Raw genomic sequence first — 25,811 nt, forward strand, 5'->3', positions numbered from 1 at the left:
GTCGTTCGTTTGTTGTCTTGTGCCTTCTTGCTTGTCGCAACAGCCAGCAACCAGTCGCGGTTGTAGAAAATTATAGCGACATGCCCCCAGTTTTCTCCAAACAAGACGACGATGATGATCTCGGAGGTGCGCGCCGCCCACTGCTTGAACAACATGACTTGAACCAACATCCATGACGACACGCATCACCACCATGACAACACGCATGCATCATGTGCCCTAACCGCAGTGCCAAGAACACTCGTGACATTCATGCACACGTGCATAGAGCCGTCTTGTTACGCTGTTTTTCTCACGCAAATGCATGCAACTGCCTCGTTCAGAATGGGCTGGAGGAAGAGCAGTCATACCCAGACGACACTCCCGCGCCAGTGGTGCTGAGGCGCAGGGTGGAGGACGACTTTATTGTGGATTGGGCACACCCGCTCGGTGCCGGGCGTAACGTCGTCACTTGCCGCCACCGGCGAACACACGAGGTGGCTTGCTGACACGACAAAGTGTGGGAGCGGGATGTGATGCTTGTGGGATGATGCAAGCGTGAGCTGACGTTTACGTCACATCACAGCCACTCAACACCCTTGCTGTCGTGACAATGAGCAGCGAGGGCGTTGTCTTAGCATCGCGAGTGAAGAGCGTCTACTGCTGCAGCTTCTCACTCACTCACGTGTGCTCATTCATGTTGCTTGGCACACCACTCTGACACTGCAGCTCGGGGTCCTCAAGTATATGCCCAAATCGGACGTGAGCTTGCACGAAATCTTCATGCTCCACTACTGCACCGTGCACTGTCCTGACCACGTGACGCGGCTCATTGCTGCCTATGAGAACGACGTATACTTTGCTGACAACCCGCACAAGCCAGTTCGTTTTCACCTCATCATTCTCGAGTACATGAACGGTGGCACACTATTTGACCACGCTCGACAGCTCGGCTTTCAGTACACAGAACGCGTTGTCAGGTGTGTATGCGAATGTGAATGTGTGTGTGCACATGTGTGACTGTGTGATTGTGTGCGTGTGTGTGTGCTTGTGGGTGGACACGTGTGATTTTGTGCACATGTGCGTGTGTGTTTGTGTAAATGTGAACGTGCGTTGTGCGTGTGCGTGTGTGATTGTGTGTGATTGTGTGTGATTGTGTGTGATTGTGTGCGTGTGTGTGTGCTTGTGGGTGGACACGTGTGATTGTGTGTTTGCGTGCTGCGTGGCATCCTCGCGTGTGAGAGCATCTCTCCTTCCATGTCTCGCAATGCCTCTCGTTCTTTCTCTCGCTCCCCCCCTCGAAGTACACATCGGGTCACAGCTCTCAAATACGTCCACGGCTTCTTCACGCCTGTGGGCTGCTCACGTCATTCTTTTCCTGTCGCACCTTCGACGCCCAACTATCCTCAATTGCAGCAACCTGTTTCGTCAGGTTGTTGAGTGCGTGGATAAAATACACTCCTTGAACATCGCCCACCGGTCAGTGCTCATATCATGGCAAGCATGTTGCTCACCCAACGCATCTCGTGAACGCGGCGCCTCCCCTCTGCTTACTGTGCGTGTTATTACATACGCACACACTGACCTCTGCCACCCTGCCTACATTGCCGGCCACTGGCTCGCTGCACGCTCCCAACAGTGACATCAAACCCGAGAACGTGCTGTTGTGCCATGATGGCGACGCAACACGCGTCAAGCTCACCGACATGGCCTTTGCACACTTCGACCGCGGGCACAGCATGGCCAGCGAGTGTGGTCAGTTGTGGGCACATGCGTATGTGAAAGCATGTGTGTGTGTGTGCATGGCTGTGTGTGTGTGTGTGTGTGTGTGTGTGTGTGTGTGTGTGTGTGTGTGTCCGTGATGCGAAATAATCGTCCGTGTGACCGTTTGCACTGCTACGCTCCCCTGAAATGTCCCTACTTGCTCTGCCGAACCGAACCTGCTCTGCTCTTTCTGCCCATACCTTCAACCCTGCCCCTTCGCCTCCACACCAACACACCACACCGCGTGCTGCACATGCAGGCACGCCCGAGTATCAGGCGCCGGAAACACAGATTGATCACCCGCGCGTGAGTCGACGTGGCGGCTTCTACACAAAGGCGTGCGACATCTGGTCTCTCGGTTCGTTGCGCGAATGGGCATGTTGGCTTCTATGTTCCCTGTTTTTATGTCATGGGACGTTCAGTCTCACACATTGTGAGCGTCCTATTCGCATCCCTCCGTCTATCCCTCTCTCTCTTTGTCACACACACACACACACTCTCTCTCTCTCTGTCTTTCTCTCTCTCTCTCTATCCCCCCTCTCTCTCTATCCCTCTGTCTTTGTCTCTCACTCACTCACTCTCTCGCTCATCTCGTGTCGCTCATCTCCAAGCATTGCCCATTGTCACCCGGTGACGACCGTATTGTGCTCACTGCACCACATGTTTTTCACAGGCGTGACGCTGTATGTGCTGCTCTCCGGCACGTTCCCATTCCAGGGGCAGGACGTGCACTCCAAACTGATACAGGTGTGTGTCGGTGGTGATTTCTTGGACCCATAACACACTCACACCAGACAAATAGCAGCACCACATGGCAAACGTTCACTTCCTTCATCCACACACACACACACACACGCACGCAAACACACACACACACACGCGCAAACACACACGCAAACACACACACACACACACACACACACACACACACACACACACACACACACACACACACACACACACACGCACGCACGCACCAACACCAACACCAACACCAACAACATGCCCCGCCTTCAATAAACGCATGCGTGCTCTTCTGGTCTTCGTGTCTGTCTCATCGCTTTTGCAAGGATTATTCGTTCCCACCGGAGGCGTGGGATGATGTGAGCCAGCGTGCACAGGCGTTCACGTCAACGCTGCTCTGTGCACCGCCGCGACTGCGCCCGACAACTGCACGGCTGCTCGACCACCCCTGGCTTTGCGATCCTGACACCCTCAACAACGCCACGCTCAGGTGCGCAGTTGTCCCGCTGTTCACGTTCTGTGTTGATTCTATTGCTTTGTAGCCAAGCAGCCACCGATATCACAAACTACATGCACGTCGACACATATACAGACACACACAGGCCCACACGCACGCACGCATGCATGCACGCACGCATCCGCACCTTGCACACGTTCGTGCGTTCACCCCACCCCATTCATGCACGTGCTTTGCAGTGCTGTTGAGCGCCTCGGCGCACCGCTGAGACGGCCGAGCATTTGGAGAGAGGAGCAAGGGCAAGGCGAGGGCGGTGCGTTGGTTGGAGACGCGCGTGTTGCCAGGGGTGATGACGATGGTGGCGATGATGGTGATGCTCATCATGTGAATGAGTGTAGTGAAGGTGGTGATAGTGGCGATGGTGGCATTACGCAGCGGAGACAGCAGCGACGTCGAACGCTTCATACCCCAAAGGCGCCATTCGTCACCATGGCAGCAAGCACTGTACGTTGTGTTTGTGTGTGGTGTGTGCGTGTTTGTTTGTTTGTTCGTGTGTTTGTGTTTGTGTGTGTGTGTGTGTGTGTCTACTTGTTCGTTTGTGCATTTTTTGTTCTCGTTTGCTTGTTTGTTTGTTTGTGTTTGTTTGTTTGGCTGGCTGGTTGGTTGAGTGCGCGTCACCGATCGCATATCGCCACGTGTGTGAGTGGTCCCGTATTGCTTTCGCCAACCGAATGTGCGCTTTGCGTCATGCGTTCGACAGCAACCGCCCTCCCGCCAATCGTCACAAGACCGCCTCAGTCTGCCAGCAAAGTGCGTTGCTCATTTTGCTCCTCGCGTGTCGTCATGCTGTGCTGTGATGTGCGTTGTGGGATATGCTGTTGTTTGCTGCCAAGCTGTGATCTTTGCGTGCATCCCTCCACTCACACACATGAACATCTTTGTCGTGCAGATCACGGGCTGCCCAAGTTGCGCGTGAAGCGAGTGTTGGCACCATGCACACAAACTCCCACGTCATCGACACGACACTGGTGGGGGCAAGTGGAAGAAGCAACAGGGCGCTTCTGCAACACACACGTGCATGTTATCATGCGTTTCTCTAGGTGCCGCCTTCACATATGCACACACACACACGCACTCACTCACTCACTAACGCACACGCACACACATGCACACGCTCATGCTGGCAGGTTGATACGTGTGATTTCTGGGAGTCGCCCGTCACGACCGCGTCTATTGACGAATGAAGCTTTGGTGACTTGTATTCCTTTGTCATCTCGTGGGGGTGTCTGCTCGACGTTAACCGTTCTGTAACCGACGCCACGCGCACGCATAAACGTACACACATCGGTGCGTGGAGGTGAAGATAGAAGCAAGGCAGGGAATTCAACCACACACAGGCACACACGCACACACACACACACACGCACTTCTGTGTCAAATCGTTCACCATCACGTGTTCCGCTCATCTGGATTGTTTAGACAGAGGGTGTTGCTAGCATGAAAGCAGAAAGGGGCGCTGGGAGAGGGCAAATACGCACACGCACGAAAGTGCGGTCAGGATATGCAAGGACAACAAGAAGCAGCAGCAACAGCACAAGTGCAAGGAAGAACTCAAGATGGCGAGAGGCGAGAAGGAAGCCGAGGCGGCCAGGGCTGATACGAGCAAGCCTGAAGAAACTGGCTGAAAATGGAGAACCCCATTTCAAATCAGCGCTGGTGATGGACCAAACAACCAACCAACCAGCCAACTAAAGCCACAACACATCAAATCACGCACGCAGAGCGGTTGAGAAAGCGGTGGAGCAAAGCAGGAAGCAGAAGGAGAGAAAAGATGAAAGAGGCGGGGATGGGGCGAGACGCGTTCACGCATATCCCTTCCCCACGTGCGTCTCTCCCTTTGTTGGGCTTCATCGGCAGTTCGTGTGGAGACAAAAGAGGATCAGTTAGGCCTGCTGCTCGCTTTGACCATCGCCTGAACTGGCGGGAGACGAGGGCGATGAGTGCTGTGCTGCGTCGCATATGGACGATGTGCCACAATGGGGGCACACGCGAGGCTGGTCCAGCTGCTGTTCCAGCTGACGTACCCGCGCCGTCAACAGCTCAACCTCTGTCAAGTGTGCGTGTGTGCGTTCCATTGTGTTGTGTTAATGGGCAGTTGCTCGCTTGTGGGAAGAAAGCACGCGCGAGACAGGGGGGGGGAGAGAGAGACAGAGAGAGAGACAGAGAGACAGAGAGACAGAGAGAGAGACAGAGACAGAGAGAGACAGAGAGACAGAGAGACAGAGAGAGAGAGAGAGAGGACGCATGGACGCGCAGTATGCTTCGGTGAACGCCACCATCGACAGCAATGTCAGCAGCGTCATGATGCACGGCTGCACACTTACTCTGTTCGTACTGCTTGAGCAGACGCTCTCGCTCTTCCATCTCCTGCTTCTTCTTAATCCGGCATTTACGCACTGCCTCGTTGTTCCGCGCGCGCTTGAGGCGGTAGGCCTCCTCTGCAGCCGTATGTGACGGCACCTGTGTTTTACGCCTTCGATTCGCCTTGGACGAGCTGCCCGTGGGTGGTGTTGCAGAGGTGGTGGCAGAAGAGGTGGCCACGTCTTGGGTTGGCGTGGCGGGCTCTGCAGGGGAGACGGACGGTCCGGGCGAGTTTGATGGATTCGAGATGGGCTTGACGCCCTCAACGCAAGGGTCCGGCATTGGTGCCGTTGCTGCAGTGGATGCAGTGGCGGTACCGGCGTCAACGGTGGCTGTTGTTGTTGTTGCTGTTGTTGTTGCCGTCGTCGCCATCCGATTTGAACGCTTTGAAGCACCGCGCGCTGCCCGCGGCGCCCGCTTTGCACGGCGGCCATCGCGCTTGTGCGGTTTGCTCGACTTGGACGCCATTGTCTCAGCAGGGGTGGTCGACGGCTGCTGCTGCTGTGGCTGTGGCTGCTGCTGCTGCTGTGGCTGTGGCTGCTGCTGTTGCATGGATTGCCAGTGGTGCAGGTACTGGAGATGGTGAAGGTACGACGCTGCCTGCGCATCAAGTTGAAGCCCAGCTGCGGCCATATGCGGGGGATAGGCCTGGCCCATGAAGCCAGGCTGTGACACCAAGTTCTGGTGGGGCGGCAGGGAAGACATCATCTTCGTTGAGGTTGGTCCGAGGCCAACAGGAACCGCCTGGGCTGGCGCGGGTGCGTGGTGGTGGTGTTTGGGTGGTTGGGGTGTCGACGCAGTTCCAACCTGAGGTGCCACACGGGCCTGGTGTGCTACCTTGGCCATCTCAAGCAGGGCACCCGCAGTGTCGTAATCACACGCAGACGGTGCCGCTGTCGTTGTTGTGACGGTGACAGCCGTTGACATGCTGTTGCTGCTTGTATGTAGTGCTGTTGTTCAGAAGAGAAGGTGAAGGTGGCAAAGCAGGTAATGCTTGAAGAATGGATGCTTCGCTGGCAAGGGGTTGCGCGGTGGCTGCTGCGCGGTGGTGGTAATGCGTGAGGGCGTGAACGTTGGCTCGTGTCGTAAGTGCTGTGGCTGCTGCTGTTGGGTGTTGTTGTTGCAGCGATCTTCGCGCTGATGACACAACACGCAGAATGTGTGAATTTGGGTGGATTGCGACACTCTTCGCCACGATTGCACAATGATTTCCCGCCGCGCAACTTTCAAACGCTTGTCAAAGTTTTGGTTGGTGACGTGTGTGTGTGTGTGTGTGTGTGTGTGTGTGTGTGTGTGTGTGTGTGTGTGTGTGTGTGTGTGTGTGTGTGTGTGTGTGTGTGTGTGTGTAGGTGTGTGTGTGAGTGCGTGTTTGTTTGTTTGTTTTGTGCATGTGTTTGCTTGTTTGGAGTCTCACATCACCTCTTCTCTCACCAAGTCTCAGAAGTCTCTCTCACATCACTCTACACTACTACATATCACCAATCCACACACTCACACACTCACACACACTCTCTCATTCATTGCTTTGCTCATTGTATTCTCGACGCTTGGACAAGTGCTGCCATCACCCTTCCTTAGCGCAGCAACGCAGCAAAAGACATCCCCGTCTTGGTGCCATGCAATGTGTAATGCAATGTAATGTACTTGTAACGTCAACAACAAAATGTAATAACGGGCACGCCTATCTCCTGTCAGATGCCTTGCCTTGCTGCGGCTGCTGCTGTTGCTGCTGCGGCTGCGTGCGTTTTGGTGTCGTGCCGCCATTGTTGTTGGATGTGTTGGCGGCGGCGGCGGAGGAGGAGGACATGACGGCAACCGCTGCCCCTGGTGCTGTGCCCTGGTCCTTGGTGCTGGCCTGCCTCTGCTGCATCTCATGAAAGTGCGTCAGCAGCTCCTCAAACGGAAGATCCAGCCCAATGTTCCCCTTCAGCTCCGCACTGCTGTCCCCTTGACTGCTGGGCATGCCATGGAGTGTGCGTCACGCGTGAGTTTTGACGTGAGATGCGTGAGATGTGCTGCCACGTGAGATGCGTGGGATGCAATCGGCTGTGGGCATGCGCAGCTCAAAGGAGGGGCAGGTGCAGTGAAAAAAAACAAAAACAAATCAAACAAAACAAGACCAGGCAGCAGGCATCCGTGCACGTGTGGCGCTGATGCTCACTCGAGGGCGCCGAGCGCGATGGAGATGGCGGGAATGCAGTCCAGTCTGTTCTTCAGCGTGTTGTATGCAGAGCTCTGTTGTTGCAGGCAAGGCAAGTCGGCAATTGAGACGCAAGCAGCAAATGCACAGCGGGCAGCACACAATCAACGCTAACCGCACCCCCGGCGCACAGCATGAACACAGATGTGCACAATAAGACACACACAATGTATACACCGCACACACTATGCGCACACACACGCACACATACAAACACCCCGCGCACACATACACACACATACACACATACACAACTTGCACACACAACGCATGTACAAACAAACCTGTGGAAGAAGCATGAGGAGGCCAAAGAGGCACTTGATGAGGTGCGCGTATGCGCGTGGTTGCAGCAGCTGCAGTCGCAGATATGTGAAGATTGGCGACTCGAGCAGCTGTATCAAGCGATCGACCTGACCATGACACCAGCAAAGGGCAGCGCGCGGTTGAAGATTCGGCAGGTGAGCTCAAAGAATGGCCGGGGGGGGGGGGCTTGGGCGTTGTACAATGAGAGGCGGAGGAGGCAGAGACACACACACACACACACACAGACACGGAGACACACACCACACAGAGACACACAAGACGAACAGACACACACACATGCATACAGACACACACATACACGCAAAACACACCTCGACGAGGAACGGCATGGTAACGTCCAGTTTCCCAAATTCGAGAAGCAAGTCAGCAGCGTGGTCGTACACCTGCGCCAGCAGACACAGCGAGAGCGTGGCAATCGGGTTGTGGGACCAGCAGCGGTACAGCTGGCAGAAGAGCGCGCGAATGTCATCGCCTTGAAGCTCTTTCAACTCTTCCCGCAACGCAGCCAGCTCTGCGGCGGTGAGCAGAATGATGTTGAGGTTCTGCACCACCGTCCACGCAAACACGGGGTCCTCTGTCGAAACGACAATCTCTGCAGGCAGTTGGCGGTGGGCGCATTCGATGGTGGATGCCAAAACACAAGCAAATTGTGGAGGCAGGGAAAAGATTGAGTGGTTGTGAGGCACGATGCAACAGACAACGACCAACAGGACCAACACAAGCACATGCCCCACAGGAGGGCAAATCAGACACTCGGAAGTGCAGCAGTCCTTCCACTGTCTCCTCTCCACCTGACACACACACACACACACGCCAAGCAAATGCAGCAAATGCAGCACCTGCAAACGCCTCGTATACACGGTGTGGACGCAGGTGTTTGCAGAGCGTGCGGATGATTGCGCTGTCGCCTTTGGAGAGCAGCATGCTGTCCTGCTTGAATAGCTCCAGCAGACCAACCATGACCCTTGGCCAGTCCATGCAAGCGGAGACATTGTAGCACATATGTGTGTGTGTGTGTGTGTCGGGAGTGTGTGTGTGTGTGTGTGTGTGTGTCGGGAGTGTGTGTGTGTGTGTGTGCGTGTGTGTGTGAGTGAGTGAGTGAGTGAGTGTGTGTGTGTGAGTGAGTGAGTGGGTGAGTGGGTGAGTGTGTGTGCGTGTACGCACAGGTGACAGTGCAACCCCACCCTTTCTTTCACCAGGCCACACCGCGCGGCCAGACACTGCGCTGTACCTGTCGAAGAACGTGTCTGCGCTGTCCTGGAACGCGCTCTCGCTGCCGTCGTTCTTGACCACGCTCATGGCCGAGATGAGCTGCACACCCAACCGCACAACCTGACACGGGGTGGTGGTGATGATGATGATGATGATGATGATGATGATGATGATGATGATGATGATGATGATGATGATGATGATGATGATGATGATGATGATGGTGATCATGATGATGATGATGATGATGATGATGATGGTGGTGATGATGGTGGTGGTGGTGGAGGATTTGGAGCAGGGGGTTTGGGAAGGGATGAGGAGCTGCACCTGTGCACGGGTGCATGTGCGCATGAACGCAGCAGAGGAGCACATGGGTGGGGTGTAATGGCGTGAGGTGCACACGAACCTCGTGGCTGTCGTCGGCCATGGTGGCAAGCAGCTGCTGCGTCAGCGCATCTGCCTGCATGTACATCTGGTCACGCGGACGGTGCAATGGCGTAGCGGTGGTGGTGGACACGCACATATGAATTCGAGGCACGAACGCGGGAAATCGTGGCGGGCTTTGCAAACTCATGCGGACTTGAGCGTGTATGGGGCGGGATGGCTGAGATAGGACAGGGAGATGCACAACGCAAAGCAACCGCGCATGTACGCGCTGTGTGTGTGTGTGTGTGTGTGTGTGTGTGTGTGTGTGTGTGTGTGTGTACAGTCCCACCTCCTTTGGCGCGACTGTTCTGAGCATGACGAGCCACTCCAGTGCGGCATACCGCGTGGGGATGCTCTGGAGTCGCAGCAGCAATGACAGCAGCAGCAACAACACATGTGAGGGGCTCGACATAACCTCGTTGCGTGATTGAGGAGGAAAGGGGATCAAGGAGAAAACCAGAACATGCACACACACGTACGCACAACGACACACACGCACACACAGATACGCATACACATAAACACGCATAGATACGAAAATACACAACACACACTAAATGGATGCGCATGGCACGTGCATGCAGCAACAGCACACGTGACCCGGCGCCACACCTGACTCTGCAGGAGACCGCAGAGGATCTGGAGCGCAGGCTGAAGGTCCACGGATTGCAGCTCTTGGGAGGTGGTGTGACAGGAATCACAGGGGCCCATATCGTGAGGCGGTCGTCACATCATGTGTACACGACATCGAAAGCACATTGTGCGAGCACAAAGGCACGTTCACGGGTGGCCGGTCACACACGTGCGCAGGGATGCAGTGGTGGTGCACCTGTTTCTGCCGTATCTTGCACGAGGTTCATGAACCGGTTGTTTGCGCTCACAGCAATTTGTCTGTGGCCATGCAGTGACGAGGGTGAGCAACAACAGCAGCAGCAGCATTGTGGCGCTATCAGCACGCAAGCCTCGAATGCTGCGAGTGCAGCCACCATGACGACAGCGACGCACGTACACACACACACACGCACACACACACGCAGGCAAGGGTGAGCGCACCTCATGCGCTTTCCTTCACTGTCAGCCACGTGTTTGAGACAGGGCAGGACGGCAGCGAGGAGCGTGGCGAGGTGGGGCAGCATCTCCGCCTGACAGGGCCCAAAGGTGCGGCAGGAGTGGTGTGGATGTGCATTTGTTTGTAGTTGGCGGTTGTTGGGGTGTTGCTAAGCAAGAGATGCACAATGACGGTGGGGGTATGTTCACCGACGTCATTCACCGCACACACAGATACACACACACAAACACAACACACAAAACACACAAAACACACACACACACACACACACAAAACACAACACAACACAACACACACACCTTTGCGAGAAGAATGAACTCATCGACCCAGGTGATGGCTGTGAATTTGCTGAGAAAGTCTGAGAAACGAACAAATACAGGAGAAGCAGAGACGAGTGTAGTCGTCACGTTGATGAGGACATGGTGAACCAAGGGCAAACACAAACATGAGAGGAAGCAACCACACGCAGACGCGTACACGCGTACACACACGCAGCGTTCGCACCCTCTGATGAGCAGTATGCAGAAAGGATCTGCAGCATTGAAGGGAAGTCGACATCTGCCGCCTCCTGAAAACCAAGCAACGCACGCCCACACATGTACATGGTACAAAATGAGCCCTCCCTGAGGGAATAACAGGATACACTTGAAGATTTCAAGTGCACCGCCGCATAAGCCCCTCCCTCCCTCCCACACACACACACACACACACACACACACACACACACACACACACACACACACACACACACACACACACACACACACACACACACACTCTCTCTCTCTCTCTCTCTCTCTCTCTCTCTCTCTCTCTCTCTCCCCATCCCTTCCACCACCACCACCTTGATTTCGTGGAGGAACTCGTCGACAACGGCCTGGCACATGCGCCGAATCTCCGGATTCTGGTCGCTCAGGATCTTGAACAGCCCGCTCAGGTACTTGGGCAGATGCGCTGGCAGCGACGCAAGCATGCAGTGGAGGGGGGGGGAGATATGAGGAGGGAGGGACGCAGGGTGATGAACGAGGAAGTTTAAGGGGAGGGTATTGAAGGCGGAGGAGGGCGGGGGGGAGGACAGCAAGGAACGCAAGCTTGGAGGAGACGGGTGCAAGCGACCAGCATCCACAGTCACAACACGGGCAACACCAAGTACCAAGCATGTCGATTTCGGGCACAGAGTCGAGGACGCTGATCCAGGAGACGAGGAACTGATGGAGAGGGACAGAGTGGGCGTGAGGGAGGGAGGGAAGGAGGGAGTGCGTGAATGTGGCACAGGACACGCAGTGTGCGGGGTGATGTAGAGATGCTAGGGAGACAAGCAGACATAGCTGAGAGCAGAGGGAATGCACAGACATACGGAGACACACAGAGACACACACACATGCACAGACAGACAGACACACACACATACACATGCACAGACAGACAGACAGACATGTACAGACAGACAGACATTCAGGTGATCCCACCTGGCGAACGTATGGGTTGCCGGCGTAGATGCGCTCACTGAGTAACGGGACGAACTTGTCGACGTCGAAGCAGGGCTGTTCTGTCACAATGTCCTTGATGAGGCGGTCAAGCGTCTCCGCACCGCTCTTGACGCTCGGATCGGGATCAGCGCACAGCTGCATGTGCAGACGTCGTGTGCACAAGCAAGTGAACTGGAGCGTTGATGTGGAGAGCACGCAAGCACGAACACACAGGCGTGCGAACACAGACACAGACACACACGCACACACACACACACACATACATACATACATACATACATACATACATACATACATACATACATACATACATACATACATACATACATACATACATACATACATACATACATACATACATGCATACAGACATACGCACAGACACACAGACCGGCACCTTGCTCAGCTCGTCGAAGATCTCGTTAAAGTAGAGGAGGATGTCGTGCCGTGCAACTTTGGACACGTTGTACATGGCCTCGCAGGCATAGTAGCGCACGCGCGAATCTGAATCGCCAAAGCAGGCGAGGATGGGAGGAACCAGCTCGCTCAGGTAGCCGCTGATGGACTCCAGATACTGTCATGGAACACACAAGGGAGGTGTGTGAGAACCAGGAACACAGTCACGGCAATGACTTATGCATGCCACCACAGACACGCGGAGCGACTCCTGCGCAAGCCGCGCACCTGGCTGAGAGCCATCGCGGTGGCTGCGAGGCCAATCAAGCCACCCTTGCGGTTGTTGGCATTGTCGTGGCGGAGAAAGCCTGTGCGCAGCAAGGAGATGACAGCAACCACCTGTTGTATCACATACGCAAGGTTAATGCACCTCCATCGTGAGAGACGAGCGGTAGCTGAAATGTCTTGCGATGGACGTCGTGCACCTGGTACAAAGCAGGAATGAGTTCATCACGCGCGCTTACCTTTCCTTCTTCCCTTCTGGCCAGCATCTGTTTGACTAGCCTGGTTGATGCGAGCCGAGACCCGGGGGGGGGAGGGGGGACAGACACACACAGATCCACCCATGCACCGTTATCCGTGATGGTGAGAGAGTGAGAGAGAGACTCGCGCACGCATGCACATGCAGACACAGTGTCACGCGGATCGCACAGTCGCGATTTGCACGCACACGCATGCTTCGCCCACCATCCACCCTCTCTTGACCTCTCTTCCTCCTCCTCCTCCTCCTCCTCCTCCTCCTCCTCCTCCTCCTCCTCCTCCCTTTGCCCTGTGTTCTCACCTCTCCACCTCCAGCGCGGCATTCTTGCGCTTGTCGTAGATCTTGTCGCCAAGTTGCTTGGTCACACTGGCTGGAAGCACGTTGTGCACATCCATCTTCGTTGGTGGTCTTGTGTCTTCGTGTCTGTTTTGTGTGTGGTGTGTGTGTGTGCGTGCGTGCGTGTGTGTTGTTGTTGTTGTTGTTGTTGTTGTTGTTGTTGTTGTTGTTGTTGTTGTTGTTTGTGTGTGTGTGTGTGCGTGCGTGTGTGTGTGTGCGTGTGTGTGTTGTTGTTATTGTTGTTGTTTTTGATGTTGATGTGTATGTTGTGTGTGTGCGTGCGTTGTGTGTGTGTGTCAGTGGCAGGCAAGCGTCACACTGTTTACACGCTTCGTGCGATCAATATGTCGCACGCATCATCACATCGCGTCCATTAGAAAGCAGGCAAGAAACAAAGGGAGCAAAGGAAGCATTGTTGCTGCTGAGCACCATGCATGCATGGCAGTCACAGAATCGAGGAGCCACGACCGATCACAGACGTCCACGTGGTAGTGTCACACCCACGCACAGATAAACGCATATCGCACCACTTGAACGCCCATTCGCATCGCGATTCCCGCCCTCACACACACACGCACACACACACACGCACATCTACACACACACGCACACATGTATTCTTGTGGATCAGGTCTTCTTCCTGTAGTAGATGACGAGGGGCTTGGCTGGGTGCCACCTGACGTGGTTCTTGGCGATGGTGCGCATCTGCAGGCGCGCGCCAACAGGAACAATCTGGTCGTGTCGCTCAAGCAGCAGCTCAACCGTCGCCCGGCCATCCCCTGCAGAGAGAGAGAGAGAGAGAGAGAGAGAGAGAGAGAGAGAGAGAGAGAGAGAGTGTGTGTGTGTGTGTGTGTGTGTGTGTGTGTGTGTGTGTGTGTGAAAAGACAACGGAGCGTGCGATGTGGTGGTGGTATTGGGGGGTCGGCAAACCGGAGACACAACGACACACACACACACACACACACACACACACACACACACACACACACACACACACACACACACAACCGTCCCCGTTTGACCAGTACCTTGCATCTTGTTGGAGACGAGGTGATTGGTGAGCCTCGTCAGCGTGCTGCCGTTCGCATCTGCCGGCGCAAGAATGTACGGCGTGTCGAGAGGCGGCAGCGATGTGTTGGCCATGGGCTTCAGTATCACCTCGAGAAATGGCGTCATGCGTGTGCTTGTGGTGGACGAGCCACTCGATGCTGTTATTGCTGCCGCTGCGGCCATTGCTGCTGCTGATGATGACGACGCCGATGACGAGGATGCGGCTGCGGCTGCGTGCTGCTGGCTCACACGGCGGGCAGGCTGTTTTTTCTTGCTGCCACTGCCGCTATGCTGCTGCTTCCGAAGCGCCGGTGTTGTCGCTGAGGGCGTGCGCGATGGGGCAGTGGACGACGATGACGAGGATGTGGACGGCACACGCGCAGAGGCAGACACGGTTGGGACAGCGGCATGCCGCTGAGCAATGCTGCGGTTCTGTTCATCGTTTTGCACACACACACACACATATGCACGCGCACATGAGGGATGCGTATGCACTTGGGGAGGGTGAACAACGTCAAGACAGCAGCAACATGTCACGCCATGCCATGCAAGGTCACACACGGCGTGTCATGCCATGGTTTCTCAGCAACAACCAGCCAGCCAATCAGGCAAACATTGACTTGCTACTCACAATAGTACTTGTGCGGATCTTGCGTTGAAGCGCTTGATGCTAAGTGTACATGCATGCGTGCATGAGCGTGTGTGTGTGTGTGTGTGTGTGTGTGTGTGTGTGTGTGTGTGTGTGTGTGTGTGTGTGTGTGTGTGTGTCTGTGTCTGTGAGAGTGTGAGTCGGATCACCGTGACAGATGTAAGGGGAAAGGACAGACACAGCATGCTCTGCATACCTGCATGCCTTCTTGCATGCTTTGCGCGACAGCGCGCATGTTGGTTGTCTGGTGCAGGCGCTCCATTAGCTGGGAGAGCACGTGCACATGATGGTGGTGGTTGGTGATGATCAAGGGATGTGAACGCTCGCATACACAGGTGCCGATGATGTCAAAGCAGTCCACGCAGCTTGATCATGTGCGGTGGCTGCAGCTTGTGAGTGAGCATGAGGAGGCGCGCTGAACAAGTGGATGGACGTGCGCCCCCACAACGCACACGTGCGCTGCAACGAACCTGCTCCTGATAGTCTTCGACAACGTCTGGGTCTGGGAAGAGGGTTTGGATGAGCTCGTCAAAGTTCGGGTCACGCCGAAGCACGCGCTTTGAGGCGCAGGGCTTGCGGCATGTCGGGCACTCCTTCTTGCTGTGTCGCAGGCTCCTTTTGATGCACTCGCCACAGAAGCGGTGCATACACTAGCAAAGATGGCCACACACACACACACACACACACACACACACACACACACACACACACACACACACACACACACACACACACACACACACACGACGTGCGGTAAGTCTACAGTGGCACATAAGGGGAGAAAGCGGTGGCACAGGCGGTGTGCGCGCGTGTGGGGGCACCACACACAGACACACACAGACATACAGACACACATACACACATACACACATACACACATACACACATACACACATACACACAGAAACACACAGAAACACACACACACACATCATACGCACATCCACGTGTACCTCTGTAGCCATGGTTTCTTCGATGAGGTTGAGGCAGATGGGGCACTTCATTTGGGCCACGAGCTCTGGCCAGTACGTTTCAATCATCTCCTCCCCTGTCTGCAGCTTATGCGGTTCCCGCTGCCGCTCGTACTCAGACAGTTCCATCACCATCGCCGCGTTGTCGTGGAAGAAGAAGAAGAAGAAGAAGAAGAAGAAGAAGAAGAAGAGAATAGTGTGCGCCCAAAACACACACACACACACACACACACGCACACACACACACACACACACACACACACACACACACACACACACACACACACACACACACACACACACACACACACACACACACACACAGAGGAGGCACGATGGCTGGTGGACTGCATGGACTGTTAGCGCTGGCGGTGATGGGTGGCACGCTGGCACTGACCACGTATGGGCTGCTGTGGTGGCAAGGGTTGCTGACGGCGGCTGTGGTCGCTTCGCTCTTTGTGCACTTGGATGTGCTGTACTTTGTACGAACGCTGTCGCTCTTCATCGGGCACGCACTCAACACTGCCCCACCATGCGGTACGCGTCGACGCGCGCATATGCGCCTGCTTTGTACAACTACCGACTTGTCCAACTACTTGCTCGCCTTTATTTGGCTTACAGCCTCTACACGCTGTGCTATTGTAGTGCACCCACTCACACGCACACACACACACACTCACACGCACACACTCACACGTACACACACACACACACACTATCACACACATGTGCACACACACACACTCACACACACTATCACACACACACACACACACACATGTGCACACACACGCACACACACACACATCGTCCCCATGCTCCCCCTGTTCCAACGCAGACCTCTTTGAGACAGTGAACCTGCCAGGTCGACTCTGGCTCACTGATCTCGACTGGAACGTGAGTTGTTGGTGGTGCTCGGCTACTTGCGCTTCCTCATCAGTGTGCGTGCAATGCACTTGCGATCCCATGTCTCGGACACACACTTGCCACCCGCCTTTCTACCACCTCACATGGTGTACATGTCCTTGACGAACCGGTTGGACTTGTGGCTCTTCCCCGCTCCCTCCCTTAACTTGACTCCAGCTTCACATGAACAACGCTCGCGTACGTTGACATGCGGGTGCGCGCATGGACCTGTATGTGTTGCCTGCATGATGGCAGTACGAGGTGGCTGCCCTATCTCAGCGTCACCTCCCACTTTGTTAACGGTCTGGATTGCCTTGCACCACCACCACCACCACCACCACCGTTACCCCCACTCACTCAACACAGTACCCTCGGGAATGTGACATCGCCCGTTACAACCTCTGGAAGCACAACGGGGTGTTTGATGCCCTGAAGAAGCTCGGCGTGAGTTCCTCTGTGTGTGTGTGTGTGTGTGTGTGTGTGTGTGTGTGTGTGTGTGTGTGTGTGTGTGTGTGAGGGAACATGTGTGTGCGAGCAAATGTGTGTGTGCGTGTGCGTGTGCGAGCGAGCAAATGTGTGTGTGTGTGTGTGTGGGTCCGTAGCAGCCTTTGACCTCGTAACGCACCACACACGTGCGCCATGTTGCTGGCTGCAGGGATTCATGGTGCTTGGAGCGTGCACGACGCGGTTTCGTCGATCCATTGAGCCGTTTCAAGCCTACGACCTCACGTACGCAGCGTGCGTGTGTGTGTGTGTGTGTGTGTGTGCGTGTCTGTCTGTCTGTTTCACGCCCTCAGCGCACAGAGAGCCTTGTTGCATGTTTCGTTGGCTGGGAAGCGTGGGTGTGCTCACCCCGCAACGACACCGCCTTTCATGCCACACGCCATGTCACAGCTCGCAGGTGCTGTGTTGGGATGAAAGCGCGTTCTATGTTGAGCAGCGCTTCGTCACGAAGGACGGATTTGTCAGGGTGAGGCGATGCCAAGGGAGGGGGCGAGAGTGCAGGCAGCGGAGGGACTGTACATGTGTGTGTGTGTGTATGTGTGTGTGTGTGTGTGTGTGTGTGTGTGTGTGTGTGTGTGTGTGCGTGCGTACAAGTGTGTGCGCGCTTTTGTTGGGCTCACTCACACTCGCTCGATCTCTGTCTGCATGCTGGTTTTGTTTGTACCGCTGACGTGCGTTCATTGCGGTGTGAACACGCGCACCAATGCACCATCATTCGTGCAACAGGCCATTTTCTTTGCCAAGCAGGCGATAGTCAAGACCACAACACACGATGTTCTCAAGGAGCTCGGCTTCAAGGTATGAGGTGTATGCGCGGGCGTGTATGTGTGCACATGCACATCTGTATGCCATGCGCCAAGTTCTCATCACCGTCCTTGACTCCTTCCCTCCGTCAAACACACACACACACACATCCACATACACACACACACATCCACGTACACACACACACATATATATATATATATATATATATATACATACTACCCACCCCCCCCCCCCCCCACCACACACACACACATACATACACTCCCTACCCTTGCCCGCGGAGCAGGACACAACGAGCCCGGCGCCGCCAAAGCACTTGGTGGACTGGATGGCGTTTGACAAGGAGTGCCGCCGCGTCCTGCGGGTGGAGGCAAAGCTCGAGTAGACTCAACACACAAGACGCACCCACGCAGGCATGCGCACGCACGCACGCAGGAATATGTACACACATGCAAACAAAACACACCCACACACACACACTCTCTCTCCGTGTGGTGGCAAGTTGCGCTGCTGCTGCTGCTGCTGCTTCTCCATTTGCATTTGTCGTAGGTTTTACGGTAAACAGACCACCAAAACTGCAGAGGAATAAGTAACAACATGTGTGTGTGTGTGTGTGTGTGTGTGTGTGTGTGTGTGTGTGTGTGTGTGTGTGTGTGTGTGTGTGTGTGTGTGTGTGTGTCCCGTCAGCTGTCTGCCTCGACCTTGTGAGAGGGCTGGTCCCATGCGCGGGCCCACGTCTTGTTCCCGTGCTCGTCCACCCGCATCTGTCTCGACATGCGTTCAGCGTCGATCTTCGCTCGTTCCTCCTTCCACCGCCGCTCCTATCAGTCGCACCAGCACAAGCACCAACAGCCCCGACAACAGCATTGACAAAACGTTTCCATAAATACACATACACAGGCATGAACATATGCGGAGGTGGATACGCAGGCAGGCGCAGCTGCACGAGTGGACGTGGCGCACGCAGTCAAACGACGTGTCGAGCACAGCATCCACCGCAGCAACTACAGCAGGGGATCAGGGCGTGCCATCGCGACACAATGGTCATTTGCAGAGACACTGACACCATGCAACATGGGGCGTACCTTTGCCGACATGGCACCGCCGGTTTTCCTTGCATGCTGAGTTTGTGCGTGTGCGTGTGTGTGTGTGTGTGTGTGTGTGTGCGTGCGCGCGCGCGCGTGTGAGTGTGTGCGTGTGTGCGTGTGTGCGTGTGTGTGCGTGAGGGTGAGACACACACACACACACAGAGACAGAGACAGACAGACAGACAGACAGACAGACAGACAGACAGACATACACACACACACACAGTTAGGCGGGCGAACAAGTTGATCGACAGGCAGCAAGCTGCCGAAGAACAGGAGCACGCCCGAGTGCAATTGCTCATTGCTCACTGACAGAGACGCAAAAGCACTTCGGCGACAAGCCGTTGCAACCCCATTGTTGGCAGCACGCACCCCACGCCGAGAAGGGCCGCGCTCGCGCTCTGCATTGTGACGTCCACGCAGGCTCTAGAGCAAAACCGAGTTGGGGAGGGGGAACGGGGTCAAGTCATGGCAATGACAAATGGTTTGCACGGTGGGGAGGGATGATGGCGGTATGAGACAAAGACAACGAGCAGGAACATGGAACAATGCACGGACAGCATGTGTGTGAGTGTAGTTGCAGACAGATATTGAACCTGATTGACGACGCGGTTCTTCTCTGCGCCCTCACGCTGTTGCTCGTAATCAGCAATGAGCGCTTGTCGTTCCTTCTCCTCCGCAATGTTCTGCTTTCGCTTCGCCTGCACACAAAGGGAAAAAGAAGGATGAGATTGCGTGTGATTTTCCACGTGTCGATGTGTCGCGGTGTACATCTGCACACGCTGTCACGCACACACACATATGGACACACACACACACACACACTCTCTCTCTCTCTCTCTGTGTGTCTGTCTCTCACTCTCTCACTCACTCACCACTCACTCACACACACACACACACACACACTCACTCACACACACACACACACACACACACACTCTCTCTCTTCGTCTCGCACACACACACACACTCTCTCTCTCTTCCCCTTGGGGTACCTCGTAGGCTTCCATGGCCTTTCGTTCGCGCTCTTGCTCACGCTCCTTTTGCCGTTGTTGTCGAGCGCGCTCAGCAGCAAGGCGATCCAGCTCCTTGTCCCGCGCAGCCTCGGCCTCGGCCGCTTGTTGGCGCCTCACCAGCTCCTCATTCTTCTTGCGCAGCGCGGCAATGCGCGCATCTAACCAGAGAAGGGAGTGCACAGACACAAAGCCAACGGCCCAACATGAGCCCATCCATGCGCACAGGCGCCAAGCAACACGCAACATGGTTTGAGCGACGCACGCGACCGGGTTTTGTGCAGCGGTCCAGTGTAACACCACCTCGCCAACTCTCTAGCAACTGTACCGTACCAAGTTCAGCCTCCTTCTTTGGGTCTCGACCTGGGATCAAAGCAAGCAAGCAAGCAAAAGAAAGAAGGAAGGGCAGGAAGGAAGGGACGTGTGGCAAGACGAAGGAGTGACATGACGACGTGAGTGCTGCCAAACAATTCCTTCATCATGTCAACCAACCAGACACACACACACACACACACACACACACACACACACACACACACACACACACACACACACACACACACATCACACACTCCCTCGCTCACTCTTCGCAAATCATTGTCATCCTGCTCCGCTTGAATCGACGGTTCACGACAGCACCTTTTGATGCCATCTTTGGTTCTCGTTCATGAATGTTGCGAATGACCCGCGCCTAGGCTGAGGCACGTCGGAGAGTGCCCTTGCAGTTTGGCAGAATTGTGAACGATAAGCAATAATCATCGGCATGGGGTGCCCTGCCTTTATACTTACGTTCTGGGCAATTGAAGGAGGTCGTGGGAAACGGAGTGACTTTGCAAACGGTTTGGGCAACGCGGGGTGGCGGATTGATACCTGCCGACGCAAACACAAGCAAACAAAGAAAGACGAGCAGAAGCAAGCAAGCAAGCAAGCAAGCGCGACTTCTGCAGCCGCGACCTTCCCATCGCCGCTGCCGCCTTCTCGTGCCTTGCATACATTGCTTACCCCAACAAGGAACTGCTTGACAGGCGGCTTGATCGCAAGGGCTTGGTCGCTCGCTCGATTCCATTCACATCACCAATCGTCTTGCTTGATCGTCGGCCACACCCTCTCAGCCGCAGGAACACCAAGCAGCACCAAGGACGGCGAGCAAGTCAGGAAGCAAGCAAGAAGCAACCACACACATCCCTCAACGCTCACCAGCGACGGCGGGCCTCCTACCCCCCACTAACCCACACACGCAAACAAGCATCATCAAGCCGGCTCCCATCTCCCAAGCAAGAAGGGCTCTTCCTTCCACCGAGCGTGTGTGATCGCTTGTTCAGGTGCCGCGACAGTGCCGCCGCCCCACCAAAACAAGACCTGCCAACGTCACACCTCGTGCAAGCGCTGTTCGACGTCACCACCGAGCCTACTTAAATTCGCCTGCTCCTTTGTTTTGCCGTAAGGCACACCCCCCGAACGCGGGTGAGTTCACACCACACCTGCTGCTGCTTCGCATCATTTCACCCCATACACAGGCGAGCCAAAGCAAGTGAGTGAGTGAGTGGGTGAGAGAGAGAGAGAGAGAGTGTGTGTGTGTGTGAGTGTGTGAGTGTGTGTCTGTGTGTCTGTGTGTCTGTCTGTGTGTGTGTGTCTGTGTGTCTGTGTGTCTGTGTGTGTGTGTGTGTCTCTCTCTCTCTGTGTGTGTGTGTGTGTGCAGAGGCGTTTGTGAGCCAGTAATACGTGTGCCGTATGTGTGCGCGTGTGAGCAAGTAAGCTGGGGTGCGAGCGATGTAGAGGCTCTGCGTCGTGTTTGAAGGGGATTGACGGGTCGTCATTGTTCCTGTGTGGGACGTGCACATGACAAGGCAAACGATTGTGTGCTCAGTGAAGCCGTTGTCTCTCCTCTGACCTTTGCATACCAACTACGCTTCAGCCCACACAACCCATGCATGCAGCAGCACGCGTCAGACACCCGCCCCTCCACAGCGAACATTTGCATGCACGCCAATACCCTCCCCTCCGCATCTTGGCTAACTTGCGTTCTTGCTTTTGTTGCTCCACTATACAATTAATCCTCCAGACACCCCGTTCCTCCGGCCAGCGATGCTCAAGGGCGAAGACCAACAACCCCAATCTGGTAGCCCAACGTCACTGTCACAGGCGCAACAGGAGGTGTCTGCCGCTGCCACGTCCACCGCTGCCGACCGAAAACAGCATCGCAGTGCTGTCGCTTCTCCTGACACAAACCCAACACCAGCCGCATCTACAATGCCAACACCAACAACCCCTGCTGCAGGTGTACACGTGTCCAGCGCAGCAGAACCGCAATCACCAGGGCCTGGTGGGCACCAGCCACAAGATCAACAGCTACAACAACAAGATCAACAACAACAACAACAACAAGATCAACAACAACAACAACAAGATCAACAACAACAACAACAACAACAACAACAACAACAACAAGACCAGGAAGGCAACCAGGAGCAACAAAAGTCACAGGTCCCGCTGGAGGCGCAGGCGCCCCAGTCGCAGCCCTTGGCTCGGCAGCAACAGCACGCAGCGCGCACAGAAACACCCGGCAGCAAGCTGCCCACCCCGGTGCCACAGGCAGCATCCAGCGAACAGGCACCACAGGCCATGCATTCCAAGCCCACTGCAGATGCGCCCGCCGTGCACGGCCAGAACACCAGCAGTCAAGAGCAAGAAGACACCGCCAACGCTGCGGATACAGACGCGGGCGTGACAAGCGACGCTGGTGACGCAACTGCAAACGCGAGCGACGCCGCTGCCGACGGAACTGCGCACGCGAACACCAGCGCTTTGGCCAAGCGTATGGGCCGCCTGTGCTGCCGCTTCTGCGGCAAGACGTTCACCACCAACGCACACGTCGTGCGCCATGAGCGTATACACACGGGAGAGAAGCCGTACGGCTGTCCGTACTGTGATCGGCGCTTCAATCAACGCGGCAACCTCAATGTCCACGTGCGCACGCACACAGGTGCGTGACTTGAATGCTCGAGTGTGTATGCCGAAAGGTGTGGATGTCTGCGTGAATGCATGCTTGTGTGCATGTATGCAATTGAGTGCAACACAACTACCGCGCGAGGACAGCTGCGTGCTCCACACAGCCACACATAGCAACACACGTATGCATGCACACACACACACACACACACACACACACACACACACACACACAGAGTGATTCACACCCATACAGCAACACCCCCCCCCCCCAAGCAAACCTCAGCACCATTCGGTGCCCACGCGCTGTTTTCGTACTTGCTCACTCCAACCCCCCCCCCCCTTCTCCACCTCGCTCCCGCCCCCACTCCATCCTATCCCGCTTCCTTGCAAACTCCCATCACTGGCCCAATATGTTCATCCAAGGCGAGCGGCCGTACAAGTGCCGGTACTGCCAGAAGTCGTTCACCACGTCGTCGTATCTGCGGGTGCACGAGCGCGGCCACCTGGAGCGCCTGCACGAGCTCATGATCTCCGCCGCCCAGCGCATGCCGCTGCACCCTGGCGCCGCCATCAACGCGGCCACCGTCGCGGCGTCTGGCGTCGCCCACCCCATGCCCATGCGCCCGCCAAGCAACGGCAAACGAAAGCGCCGCAGCCGCCGCAAGGACAAGCAGGCCGACGACGCCGATGTCGCGGAGCCCGACAGCGGTGCTGCCGCCGGCACCGGTGCAAGCAGCCTTGCGTTTTCTCCAGAGGAAGTGCAGCGGCAAATGCGCCTGTTTGCTCAGCAGCACGGCCAGCAGCAGATGCAGCAACCCGTGATGCCACAGCAGCAAATGCAGCAACACCAGCCGAAACCAGCAGCAACAACAACAACAGCTGCACAGCAGCAGCAGCAGCAACTGCAGCCGCTGCTCGCTGCAATGAGCCAGGCCCCGTGGACAATGGGGCTGCCCATGATGTCAATCCCTCAAGCGCTGATGATGGGTATGAATCCTTCCATGTTTGGTATGTCATCTCCACAGCAGCAGCAACAACAGCAACAACAACAGCAACAGCAACAATCCTCTCAACAATCACCAGCGCACTCGATGCTCTCCTTTAACCCGCAGCTTTTGCAACAACAGCAGCAGCCGCAGCAGGGCTCCCCACGCCCTGGGCCTTCAGTGCCAGCCGCCATGCAGCCTGCCTCGACGTCGGCCCAAATGCAGGCTGCATCTCAACCGACATCCTCGTCCTCATCAATGCCGGGGCAGCAGCAGCATGTAGCCGCAATGATGGGACAGCTGCCGTTCATGAACCCGGCTGCGTTATCGCAACTCGCCATGCAATACGCACTCGCATCGCAAGCCAGTGGTGCCACTACGCCCCAATGGCCACAACAACAGCAGCAGCAGCAGCAGCAGCAGCAGCAGCACCCGAGACAGCCAGGGGTGTCCAATTTTGGCGATGCCATTGGCGGCCAGGCGGCTCCGCAGCCAAATGCTTACTCCTTGCAGCAACCCCAGCAGCAGCAGAAGCAACAACAACAACAAAAACAACAACAACAGCAACTGCAGCAGCAGCAGCAGCAACAACGCCCTCCTTCTCAGCAATAACTGCACACGTAACAGCTCCCTCCCCTCCCCTTACCACATTGCGATCAAACGACGCAATGCTCGTAGCGCTAGTGCTAGTGTATGCTGACCCCGAAGAAGCCTCACAATGGTCCACGCAGGTGCGGGTGATCATCCTGTGATGGCTTGATACGGACAACCACCCTATTTCAACGCGAGCATGCGCAACTGCGCCAGCTCAGGCTGCAGTAATGCACGCCCTCATTTTTCTTCTTCGTTTCCTTTTCTTTTGCTTTTTTTCCGTTGTTGTGCTGGTGTTGGCGCGCGCGCGTGTGTGTGTTTGCGGCAGCCTGTGTGCGTGCATGTTTTGCGCACGTCAAAGTTACGTGCGTGTGCTTGACTGTATGTCTGTACCTGTACGCACCTGTGCATGTGCGTGAAAGTGTTGCAGTTGTTTCACATCGACAAGTTTAGTCAGAGGAGAGCCCATGTGTTGGTTTGTGTGCATTTGTTCACCTCACACCGCGTGCGGCGTGTGTTGTCTGTTCCATCTCATCTCATCACGTTTAGTCAGAGGAGAGCCCATGTGTTGGTTTGTGTGCATTTGTTCGCACCGCGTAAGGGCGTGTGTGTTGTCTGTTCCATCTCATCTCATACACGTGTTTCGCTTCGCCCAGTATGTGTACTGTGCAATCATTTGGGGATTGTTTCCTCGTAGGCATCCTTCTCTCCTTCTCTCCTCCTCCTCTTCGCCCGTTTGTGTTAGCTTGCTTGTTGGCCCATCGGCCGTTTCGCTCGCCGTGTTACTACTGTTAGTACTGTTGATCCTCATGGCCTTCTTGAATTCATCCATTGGCTGTGTTTCTGGTGTTGCGTTCCTGTTCCACCTTCCCCTTATGTCACTGCTCACACGAACAAGCGCGCGTGCGAGAGCAGGTGTGCATGCAGGCGTGAGTGCGCGTTGTCGTGAGCGGGCCAGCGCAGGTTTGTTCCCA

General features: G+C 55.5%; 7 protein-coding genes across 7 annotated transcripts; 3 read left to right on the forward strand and 4 right to left on the reverse strand.

Annotated features, from left to right (window-relative positions):
- Nucleotides 1–102: 102 nt before the first annotated feature.
- Nucleotides 103–4,292, forward strand: PTSG_03766 (camk/mapkapk/mapkapk protein kinase). The gene is made up of 12 exons (XM_004995436.1): nt 103–126; nt 324–476; nt 709–959; nt 1,396–1,458; nt 1,619–1,734; nt 2,003–2,101; nt 2,417–2,490; nt 2,814–2,977; nt 3,184–3,448; nt 3,705–3,754; nt 3,894–3,972; nt 4,132–4,292. The coding sequence occupies exons 1-12, from the start codon at nt 112–114 to the stop codon at nt 4,186–4,188; spliced, it is 1,386 nt and encodes a 461-aa protein (XP_004995493.1). The 5' UTR covers nt 103–111; the 3' UTR covers nt 4,189–4,292.
- On the reverse strand, nt 4,195–6,549 carry PTSG_12078 (uncharacterized protein). Its single transcript, XM_004995437.1, has 3 exons — nt 5,329–6,549; nt 4,372–5,051; nt 4,195–4,249 (listed from the first exon to the last, which is right to left on the reverse strand). Exons 1-2 carry the CDS (start codon nt 6,290–6,292, stop codon nt 4,888–4,890), a joined length of 1,128 nt encoding a protein of 375 aa, XP_004995494.1. The 5' UTR covers nt 6,293–6,549; the 3' UTR covers nt 4,195–4,249; nt 4,372–4,887.
- A 339-nt stretch (nt 6,550–6,888) lies between these two features.
- Nucleotides 6,889–13,514, reverse strand: PTSG_03767 (uncharacterized protein). The gene is made up of 20 exons (XM_004995438.1): nt 13,324–13,514; nt 13,007–13,046; nt 12,771–12,881; nt 12,484–12,660; nt 12,066–12,221; nt 11,750–11,804; nt 11,441–11,550; nt 11,101–11,164; nt 10,896–10,954; nt 10,581–10,669; nt 10,357–10,418; nt 10,140–10,201; nt 9,817–9,882; nt 9,508–9,573; nt 9,121–9,221; nt 8,729–8,853; nt 8,201–8,481; nt 7,850–7,975; nt 7,527–7,600; nt 6,889–7,317 (listed from the first exon to the last, which is right to left on the reverse strand). The coding sequence occupies exons 1-20, from the start codon at nt 13,416–13,418 to the stop codon at nt 7,047–7,049; spliced, it is 2,190 nt and encodes a 729-aa protein (XP_004995495.1). The 5' UTR covers nt 13,419–13,514; the 3' UTR covers nt 6,889–7,046.
- A 150-nt stretch (nt 13,515–13,664) lies between these two features.
- Nucleotides 13,665–16,208, reverse strand: PTSG_03768 (ring finger protein 1). Its single transcript, XM_004995439.1, has 6 exons — nt 16,012–16,208; nt 15,529–15,708; nt 15,255–15,323; nt 15,041–15,079; nt 14,388–14,841; nt 13,665–14,138 (listed from the first exon to the last, which is right to left on the reverse strand). The coding sequence occupies exons 1-6, from the start codon at nt 16,162–16,164 to the stop codon at nt 13,987–13,989; spliced, it is 1,047 nt and encodes a 348-aa protein (XP_004995496.1). The 5' UTR covers nt 16,165–16,208; the 3' UTR covers nt 13,665–13,986.
- A 97-nt stretch (nt 16,209–16,305) lies between these two features.
- PTSG_03769 (uncharacterized protein) lies at nt 16,306–18,713 on the forward strand. Its single transcript, XM_004995440.1, has 8 exons — nt 16,306–16,566; nt 16,868–16,926; nt 17,113–17,133; nt 17,302–17,379; nt 17,591–17,664; nt 17,830–17,905; nt 18,166–18,237; nt 18,494–18,713. The coding sequence occupies exons 1-8, from the start codon at nt 16,365–16,367 to the stop codon at nt 18,590–18,592; spliced, it is 681 nt and encodes a 226-aa protein (XP_004995497.1). The 5' UTR covers nt 16,306–16,364; the 3' UTR covers nt 18,593–18,713.
- Nucleotides 18,714–18,843: 130 nt separating this feature from the next.
- On the reverse strand, nt 18,844–21,028 carry PTSG_03770 (uncharacterized protein). The gene is made up of 7 exons (XM_004995441.1): nt 20,948–21,028; nt 20,642–20,671; nt 20,291–20,469; nt 19,892–19,996; nt 19,668–19,721; nt 19,293–19,328; nt 18,844–19,028 (listed from the first exon to the last, which is right to left on the reverse strand). The coding sequence occupies exons 1-7, from the start codon at nt 20,958–20,960 to the stop codon at nt 18,891–18,893; spliced, it is 555 nt and encodes a 184-aa protein (XP_004995498.1). The 5' UTR covers nt 20,961–21,028; the 3' UTR covers nt 18,844–18,890.
- Nucleotides 21,029–21,255: 227 nt separating this feature from the next.
- PTSG_03771 (uncharacterized protein) lies at nt 21,256–24,858 on the forward strand (the record flags this gene model as incomplete). The annotated part of the gene is made up of 2 exons (XM_004995442.1): nt 21,256–23,291; nt 23,684–24,858. Exons 1-2 carry the CDS (start codon nt 22,394–22,396, stop codon nt 24,856–24,858), a joined length of 2,073 nt encoding a protein of 690 aa, XP_004995499.1. The 5' UTR covers nt 21,256–22,393.
- Nucleotides 24,859–25,811: the final 953 nt, after the last annotated feature.

The sequence above is a fragment of the Salpingoeca rosetta genome (genome assembly GCF_000188695.1).
Source record: "Salpingoeca rosetta unplaced genomic scaffold supercont1.8, whole genome shotgun sequence".
Lineage (NCBI taxonomy): Eukaryota > Choanoflagellata > Craspedida > Salpingoecidae > Salpingoeca > Salpingoeca rosetta.

Excerpts from the sequence above, each read along its gene's own strand:
- PTSG_03768 (XM_004995439.1), bottom strand. The coding sequence starts at position 16,164 with ATGGTGATGGAACTGTCTGAGTACGAGCGGCAGCGGGAACCGCATAAG. Across the intron at positions 14,842-15,040 it reads AGATCCGCACAAGTACTATT|AACCGCAGCATTGCTCAGCG; the intron begins GTGAGTAGCAAG and ends AACGATGAACAG. Across the intron at positions 14,139-14,387 it reads CGTCTCCAACAAGATGCAAG|GGGATGGCCGGGCGACGGTT; the intron begins GTACTGGTCAAA and ends CTCTCTCTGCAG.
- PTSG_03769 (XM_004995440.1), top strand. The coding sequence starts at position 16,365 with ATGGCTGGTGGACTGCATGGACTGTTAGCGCTGGCGGTGATGGGTGGC. Across the intron at positions 16,927-17,112 it reads TCACTGATCTCGACTGGAAC|CTTCACATGAACAACGCTCG; the intron begins GTGAGTTGTTGG and ends ACTTGACTCCAG. Across the intron at positions 17,380-17,590 it reads ATGCCCTGAAGAAGCTCGGC|GGATTCATGGTGCTTGGAGC; the intron begins GTGAGTTCCTCT and ends TGCTGGCTGCAG.
- PTSG_03770 (XM_004995441.1), bottom strand. Across the intron at positions 20,470-20,641 it reads AAAGAAGGAGGCTGAACTTG|ATGCGCGCATTGCCGCGCTG; the intron begins GTACGGTACAGT and ends TTCTCTGGTTAG. Across the intron at positions 19,329-19,667 it reads GCGGCCCTTCTCGGCGTGGG|CATGCAAGGAAAACCGGCGG; the intron begins GTGCGTGCTGCC and ends GCACAAACTCAG.
- PTSG_12078 (XM_004995437.1), bottom strand. The coding sequence starts at position 6,292 with ATGTCAACGGCTGTCACCGTCACAACAACGACAGCGGCACCGTCTGCG. Across the intron at positions 5,052-5,328 it reads GCTCAAGCAGTACGAACAGA|AGGTTGAGCTGTTGACGGCG; the intron begins GTAAGTGTGCAG and ends CACACTTGACAG.
- PTSG_03766 (XM_004995436.1), top strand. Across the intron at positions 960-1,395 it reads TACACAGAACGCGTTGTCAG|CAACCTGTTTCGTCAGGTTG; the intron begins GTGTGTATGCGA and ends CCTCAATTGCAG. Across the intron at positions 3,755-3,893 it reads CGCCTCAGTCTGCCAGCAAA|ATCACGGGCTGCCCAAGTTG; the intron begins GTGCGTTGCTCA and ends TTTGTCGTGCAG.
- PTSG_03767 (XM_004995438.1), bottom strand. The coding sequence starts at position 13,418 with ATGGATGTGCACAACGTGCTTCCAGCCAGTGTGACCAAGCAACTTGGC. Across the intron at positions 10,955-11,100 it reads TGCATACTGCTCATCAGAGG|ACTTTCTCAGCAAATTCACA; the intron begins GTGCGAACGCTG and ends TTCGTTTCTCAG. Across the intron at positions 10,419-10,580 it reads AGTGAAGGAAAGCGCATGAG|ACAAATTGCTGTGAGCGCAA; the intron begins GTGCGCTCACCC and ends GCATGGCCACAG.